This window comes from Micrasema longulum, unplaced genomic scaffold (genome assembly GCF_059751315.1).
Source record: "Micrasema longulum isolate JH-2025_06_02 unplaced genomic scaffold, ASM5975131v1 h1tg000031l, whole genome shotgun sequence".
Classification (NCBI taxonomy): Eukaryota; Metazoa; Arthropoda; class Insecta; order Trichoptera; family Brachycentridae; genus Micrasema; species Micrasema longulum.
The window spans coordinates 195,661-203,905 of record NW_028277238.1 but is presented as its reverse complement, the minus strand read 5'-3'; the positions used below and the strand labels follow the sequence as shown (position 1 = coordinate 203,905).

Sequence of the window (8,245 nt, the reverse complement as noted above, 5' to 3'; positions counted from 1 at the left end):
CCCCAGCTTTAAGTTTTCGGTAGGTACATCGATATGAATCAAGGGGAAGCGTACGTCAGGGTACACATATCTACGCACTAAAATGACAAAGCTTCAGTATGACGTCATAGTTGAAGATAAAAGTCTCCCGACCGACTACAAAGGTATAGTACCGATACCCCCACTATTAAGTTTTGATGTAAGTACCTACATCATTTTATACCGACGGGTCTAGAACCGCTCGATACGTTTATCTACGCATTAAAAGTTTCAAAAATTTTGTTCCACCGAGCAATTTTTCCTTTAATTATGATTTATAATTTTTTTAAATCGTTTTGAGGTTGGCACCAAATATGAGAGAGAAATAAGTAAGTTTTGAAGTCGAATTAAATTCCGACGTAACTGTCACTTTACTAAAACGATCGCCTAGATGTATGTGAAAATAATGTCGCAATAAGGGTATTAACACATAAGAGTATCTAGGCGTCAGACACAGATTATATGCGTCAGAAAGTTACCACTCTAAAAAAGAAATTTACTTATTATATTTTTTCCATCTGTTTTACTTTCTTTCAGAGTGTATAGGAGCCGGCTTTGTAGTCGATCGGTAAATAGTCAAAATTCATGTTCAAGCGAGCATTTTTTGCTTGAATTGGGATTTATTGGAGTTTAAAATCGCTTTAAAGTGAGCAATTTTTACTACAGAAGTCTATTTAAACTATAAATGAGAACTATTTCAAATGTTCATGACGTAAGGAACGCGAGCTAAGTGTTTGCGGTCATTCCATTGTCTTGTTTCGATCATATGATGTCGATATGACAAGTAGGTAGAACATACCGAGTTAAATACAGATAGTACAGAAGTTAAGTATACCGACTCGATATATACAGATAAAGATAGCGTTCATAATCGAGACCCAGGGTGTTTTTAAATATTTCTTGTACAAAAATTTCCATGGCTTACAACATACTTAAATTCCTAAAAAAATAAAACGAAATACAAAATAATTATTAATAACTCTTAACTGTAAAAACAATCTGCATTTTATTTTTTAACTGTAACAATTTTCTCAATCGCGATAAAAAATATTTTTAAGTATTCTTGATAACTATGGGAATGGTAACTGAAAAAATATTCCGGTAACCATCTCGTAACAAATATATTAATGATTATAATGCGCTTTATTATTGGCCAGAGTACGTATTCAGATAAGAAGGAATTTGTTATCAATTATATCTACAAAGTAAAATTAAGTTTTCTGTGTGCAAAATTTAACATGTTTACATTTTTTTTTCTTAACATGCTAAATTACCGGTTACCGACGAAGACACTTTAAATTTTCATACAAATATACACATAAATATCGATATTAGTTTTTACAGTCTCAGTATATACCGATGAAAGCCGTTCATAATCGCGGCCCAGGGCCCCGATCACAATGGGAAGTTAACACTTATCTCCAATTTTATATACAAAGTAAAATTAAGTTTTCTGTATGAAAAGCAAAAGATGCATACATTTTTTTCTTTTAAACACGATCAATTATAGGTTACCGATGAAGGTACTTCAAATGTGTATGCAAATATACTAATTTTCGTACACAACTATCGATTTTTCTTTATAGACAGTCGAAGATAACTCTTCGAATTACTGTGTAGACACGGTAATGACCCGAAAGACAAGGATGATTATTATGTAAATATGTATAAATATAATTTTATTTTTCTATTTCCCTACAAAATTTTAGAATTTTCATAAAAAATGTATACAACAATCTATAAAATATTAGTAAAACTATCTAATGAGTAAGTATAAATAATTTATTGTGAAATAAAAAAATTGATTTTATGGGAAAATAACTCGAATTATATTTGGGTAGGTAATCATAAATTTTAAATAAAACGAAAATCTTAAATACAAGAATATTACTTATATCCTACGTAGGCGCTACTGGTAAAATATTTTAAACGTAATAATTTTATTAAACATTGAGTGGTGATTGAGATAAATGTGTACAATACGTTGATACCCTCAAATAACACAAATTACTTTACTAGAAATATCAAACGAAAGTAATCAATGGTTAATCAACGCTGCTTTATAGGCTGTGATAATTTGATTCTCGTTACAACATCAAGGAAAACATTTCGTTTCATCAGCGCCATCAGAACAATCAGTGTGGTGATCACAGAGTTGTTCGAGGGTGATGCATCTTCCATCGACGCATCTCAACTCGCCTTGGGGACACGGGGAAGAATGGGACGTCAAACTAAACGTCGATTCCATCTCTTCAATCTTCCTCGTCATGTTTACCTTCCCATTCTCCGCGATTTTCGCCTCGACCTTTCCGGCCTCCGTCATGTTGGGCTTCTTGTCTCCGGAGCAGGATCCCCTGATGCACGGAGGAACCTTGGTGGAGATCCTCTTCCTGCAGTTCAGATCCCCGATTGGGCAGGGAGACGAGCGACGAATGCTGACTGATGACGAAGCGCTGGTGACCTGGATGACCCTAGGCGTGGTGCTTGGAGTGTACACCAGTTTCTTACGGGATGACAGAGCAGATAGTGGCTTGAGTTTAGGGAGGATGGAGTCGCTCATCATGAGAATTTCTTTGCTGCTTTCATATTCCATGGTTGGTCGTGATGTCACTGAAACAAAGATTCTTCAATCAGTCTTTATATAAATACAAGGTACAAAAGAACAATTAAAAAAAGTAAGACCAATTTCAGATTTCACATTAGTTTATTATGAATGCAGGAGAAGGGAGGAAAAAATAATTAAATAAAAAAAAATATACATATAAAAACATAAATATTAAATAAAAAGTACATATAAGGGAGAAGACATTGTATAGCTCCAACTCTACTTTCCTCCCCTCTCTCACTGCTTCCATGAACATTTATATTTCTTAGTACCAACAATAATTAATTAGATGCAGGTATGTACATATGAATTAGTAAGTTTAAATTAAAAGTTAAAATTAAAATTAGAAGTTCAAATTAAAATATTCTTTACCTGTGTTCGCAGCTGTGGCGGGGGCCTTCGCGGTGGTGGTCCGCAGGCGCAGGGGCCGCGGGAGGCGCGCGGGGCGCGGGTGCTGGCTGGCCGCCCCGAGCACGTCCCCCTCGCCCTCGCCGGACCCCTCCCCGCAGCCCACCTCGTCCTCGCCCCGGCCAGAGCAGTCGACGTGCCCGTCGCACACCCATTCCTCCGGGATGCAGTTTCCGTGTCCGGGACACCTGGGATTGATAAATCAAAATAAATTATTACAATTAGTATATGACCTCCCTGTCTAATAGAGTGGGCCGCTGATGTATGAAGTTTTTTATTTTTTTAGACACCAAAGTGAAAGGGGTCTAAAAAGTTGCATTTTGAATCACATTGAACGTAAAACTTATTTAAAAAAATATTTCATTCTTCTTTTGGTCCTCAACCGAGGTTTGAAGTTTATCAGTGTCCAAACATTTTGTAATTTATCTATATTGATAAAATTATTTTTTTGTTAGATATAACTTAATCTCATTACGAATTCGAACACGTTTTACAACTACCGAAATGCAAAAAGTTTACACTCCGTGGAACTGATTCCGTTGAGCGCATGGCTAATATTGACGAAAACAATGGTTCATTAAAACAATGCTACCCATTTATCACAAAACAAAGTGCAACTCACGCCCTTAGATGCTTATTTAATAAGGTTTAATGCACATTATGAAATTTAATTATACTGATTTTCTTACCTAAATTCGAAATGACAGCCGGTTTAGCGCAAAAAATCGACTTTTTCGAAAACTTCAAGCTCTGGCTGACGGCCAAAAGTAGTATCGAATATTTTTTTAGAAATTTTTCGCATTCCAAGTAATCCAAAACGCAACTTTTTAGACCCCTTTCATTTCAAAATTCAGAAAAAAATAGTATCGGCCCACTCTACTGTCTAACAGCAACAAGACCTATTAAAAAAAACTAAACGATTAAGTGTATCTGAACTTTTTCAAATAGAAACCTTACAATTGTGTCGGTGGATATCAAATTTGGTTAAATCCAAAATTGGTAAAAAAACATTTTTTTTGGAAACACGATTAAAAGTTTAGTTTTACATAGAATACTAATATTATACCATAATAATTGTTGTCGGAAGTTTGATTTTATATCAGAATCGGCAACATCCACTCAATAACACTTAATAACACTCAAATAACACAATACACTCAAAACGATTAGTTTTATTTATTTTTTACTTCGTAAAAGTGACAACCCTGACACAGACATTCAATGACAGATTAGATCAAAACTGGTTAAATCCACGAATTAATTTTATCAAAACTAGTTAAATCCATTCCGATATATCAAAATGAGTTACATCCAAATTATATATAAGTTTTACATGGAAACTAAGTCTAATTGATCTAATCAAATAACGTAGAATTCTTTTATTACCTACGTCAGACCTACATATAGTCTAAATAACAACTTAGTCGAATAGCAATAATCAGTTTCAGAAAAGTGTTCTTTGTGAAATAATGCTTAGTCTGGATATATCCATTTTTGATGTTAACCGACACAATTTATTCATAAATTAGCATTTGATAATAATAAAAATGTTTGGCTGATTTATACGGCACCATTTTTGTAAAAAATCACCTCAAGGGCGCTTTATAATTGTATACCTAAACTTACATTCTAACTAAGCTAAAGTGATATATTATATTTCCAGATTTAAAATTGAGGGTATGATAGTCTAAGGAAGTGGGATTTTAGTTGGGATCTGAACTGACTGGGACTGTTGATGATTCGTAAGTTTGAAGACAATTGGTACCAGGCAGAGGGGCCGGCAGCGGCAGTTGTAATTGTAGACGAAGAACTAAGACTTGAAGAACAAATGTAGTAAACATGGACACAATACGAGAATATCTGAACAAATCCTTAAAAAAGTTAGGATTTATTTTGCGAGTGACAAAGGACTTTAAAAATATTAATACTTTGAAATTGAGGTATACAGCTTTAGTTAGGAGCTAGTTGGAATACAACACAACAACAACAGCAAACCATCACGCCGTTTCCCCGTAAGGGTAGAGAGGATAGAACGCCACATCACTCTATCTTTACCTACAGATCTCGCTTCCTCTACGTTCATACATCTTCTCATGCACGCGCGCCGATTATTCCTACATTTGACATGTCCATCTTCAAGTATTTGTTGGATTTGGTCATGGTCTTCCTCTTTTTCTGCATCCATTAACATTTGCATTGTAAATATTCTTAGCCGTTCTTTCGCTGTCCATTCGTTTTACATGTCCAAACCAGCACAGAGCTGCTTTCTTGATTTTGTCGATAATGCTTGTCTCGGCCTTACATAATGTACGGATCTCAACATTTGTGCATCTATCGTACATAGTTTTACCACACATTCGCCTGAGAGATCGCATTTCTGATGACGTATCCTGAATTCAATTGAGGCCAAAAGCCCTGCGTTGAGTTGGGATACAACATATTGAAAAGTGGAAGCATGCATATTATTGAAGAATAAAGGCGAACATATTATTAACTAATTTTTTGTAATTTGTCCTCTCATGGTGTTTCCCAGAAAGCCATTCTTATTTAATATCGACACTAATAATGTATTATTTTCTCCATTGAATACGCGGGCTCCATGGCAAAACGATGCATCTCAAGAAAAGTCGAACTGAGGTAATCGCTTTAAAATATTTATGTCAATCAAATCAGAACTTTTCCATAGTTACACCAAGTTGCTGATTGGCCAGGAAGCTTTATAATAATCTATAATATAATTTATAATAATCTTAGTTACCATATGACAGATCTCAGAGAGTAGAATATTTTGAGCCGTATTACGGCAGAACGATGCAACTATAGATGCATTGTTTTGCCATCAGACAGGAGAGGGGGTGTCGAAAATGCTCACTTTCGTCTACTTGACACTCCATTTTGAAGGCTTATAATCAAATGTAATAATAAATGTAACGTAAAAGCAAACACAATATCTCGTAGAGCAGAAAATATCCATTCGAATAACGTTTATCGTTTAACTTTCGGTTCTCATTTTTAAATATGAAAAAAACGGACACAACTTATGTTAACACAAATAAAACGTGTAAAAAAAACAAAGTTTTTGTGCCATAATCTAGGGAGAAAACACAGGAACTCGTTTATATGAAGAAAAGTCAGACCTCGTATACTCGTAATCTCACCTGAATTCACTAGAAGAGCAAGCATCCTCGCAATTTTCCTCGTCGGAGCCACCCGGGCAGTCCGAGATGGAGTCGCAGCGCCAGTGGCCCGGGACGCAGGAGCCGTCCAGGGGGCAGCGCAGCTCGCCCGGGGGGCAGGCCGGGCCGCCTGGGGCGCCACCCCGCTGGGGAGCGCAGCCCACCGTCGGGTACTGAGAGCACTGGAAAACGCCTGCCAGGTCGGCCGGGGCGGACGCTATCACCTCGTGACAGGATGAAGCTATCTCTGTAATTTGAAAAAAATGTTTACGAAGATGAGGACATGATCAAAAGATTTTTTTATGCAGGCGAAATAATCCAGCTAGATGAGTCTCATCCACATCAATAAAGGTTTCAGATTTACTATTTTATTTGGGATTTTTACAGCTATTACATAAACAAAATAAGTAGAAAAATCTTAACAATGCTAAAGCCAATTAAAAAAATCCACTGTAAATATAATGACACATAATATATAAGAAAAGAAGTTGAGTAATTGTATTTGTGTGACGTTTGTATTCATGTGTATGTGAATGTGTGTATGCGTGAATGAATGATGGAGAGGATACATGTGCGTGTGGGAATGAATGAGGGAGAGGGTGCGTGTGTGTGGGTGGGTGAGTATAAAAAAATAATTGTTTAAAACTTGTAAATTGTATTAAAAATGGTACAAATAAGAGCTTAGTAAAAAGTTAGAAACCTTTTTGTTAAAATTCAAATGACGAAATGACATAAATTGTATTTTTTTTTTTAAGTATGTTAAATTTCAAAACCGTATTCTGAAAAAAAAAGCATTTTATTTTAAAATTTAACTGATACACATCGAATAAATAATGTGCGACGAGTCCTATACAATACGGTAGGTAACCACAAAATGCAGTAAATACGAAATAATGACAACAATAAAATAAGGTTTGACAATACGCGAACGTTGATTCAAATGCATATTATATGCTCCTACATAATATATAAATAAGAATAACATATAAGTTTAATAGAAATGATTCGGATTTTAAAAATCAGGTGTCACAAACAGTTACTTCACACAAGTCAACAGTGAAAGCACCCCTTCCACATACCGTACATACCGGATTGTATCGGCACCTGAAGCGTAAGTCTGATCACTTAACCTTCCTGTAACACATGATCGAGATCACTGGATGTACTTTTCCAATACAGTGCCTTATGCCCACCAGGTGAGGATCATTGTTTGATGATGATGTACTTACCATCACAGGCCGGGCGGCAGGGCGGGAGCACCTGCATTCCTCGCGGGCGGCACTCCGGCTCCAGGAGCGAGCACAGGAACTGGCGCGCCCGGGGGCTGCAGCCGGAGCGGAGTAGCGCCTGCAGTAGGGCGGCGCCGTCGGGCCCGGCCCCCAGCAATGCGGCGCCGCCCGCCAGGGGCTGCGTCGTCAGGTCGTAAGGGAGAACGCCGCGGCACATGGACAGCCGCGTGGAGAAGCAGATACCTGAAGATGGGAAATGATATATTATAAAAAGACAGTTAAAAATCATCGGTATTTTAAATACGTCCTAATTTCCTAAAAACATGTACACTCCATTTAAATCTTTAATAGCCTTTGTTTATGTATGCGTGACAGAAATTTTTCAAATAATGAATTGGGTATTCATTTGGTTCACCGGCAGGTACTTTCCTTTTTCCCATTGAGTAATAGTTTTGATTTAAGGTAATTTATAAACAAATACGTTTATTTCTATTTTTATATATTTTTCACTTTTTAATCTTTTTTTTTCTATTGAATATGTTCTGTAACTTGAATTATAAAAATAAAACTTTTATTTTATTGGTTGGTTGGAAGAAATTGCCATTTGGCAATAAGCCCGCCAATGTACAAATAACATTATGTACAAAAAGTTAAATAAATAAATACTTCATTAACATAGGTTAATAAGAGGAAACGCGTTCTCCCTTTTCTTTATACAAACATATTTCAGTATTTTCTCCCTAGATTATGGCACTACACTAGAAGCAATGTTTTTTTACACACTACGGATATTAACCATTGGTGAGTCT

General features: G+C 36.2%; 1 protein-coding gene across 1 annotated transcript in view; it reads right to left on the bottom strand.

The window, feature by feature from the left end:
- Window positions 1-323: 323 nt before the first annotated feature.
- LOC148285471 (uncharacterized) overlaps window positions 324-8,245 on the bottom strand; it is a 74,369-nt gene continuing 66,447 nt past the window's right edge. Inside the window, exons 5-8 of the mRNA XM_088224696.1 lie at window positions 7,437-7,679; window positions 6,190-6,454; window positions 2,996-3,219; window positions 324-2,628 (exon numbers count right to left, since the gene is read on the bottom strand). Of these exons, the coding sequence (XP_088080822.1) occupies window positions 2,114-2,628; window positions 2,996-3,219; window positions 6,190-6,454; window positions 7,437-7,679 (1,247 nt within the window). The 3' untranslated portion in view covers window positions 324-2,113. The remainder of the gene's footprint in view (window positions 2,629-2,995; window positions 3,220-6,189; window positions 6,455-7,436; window positions 7,680-8,245) is intronic.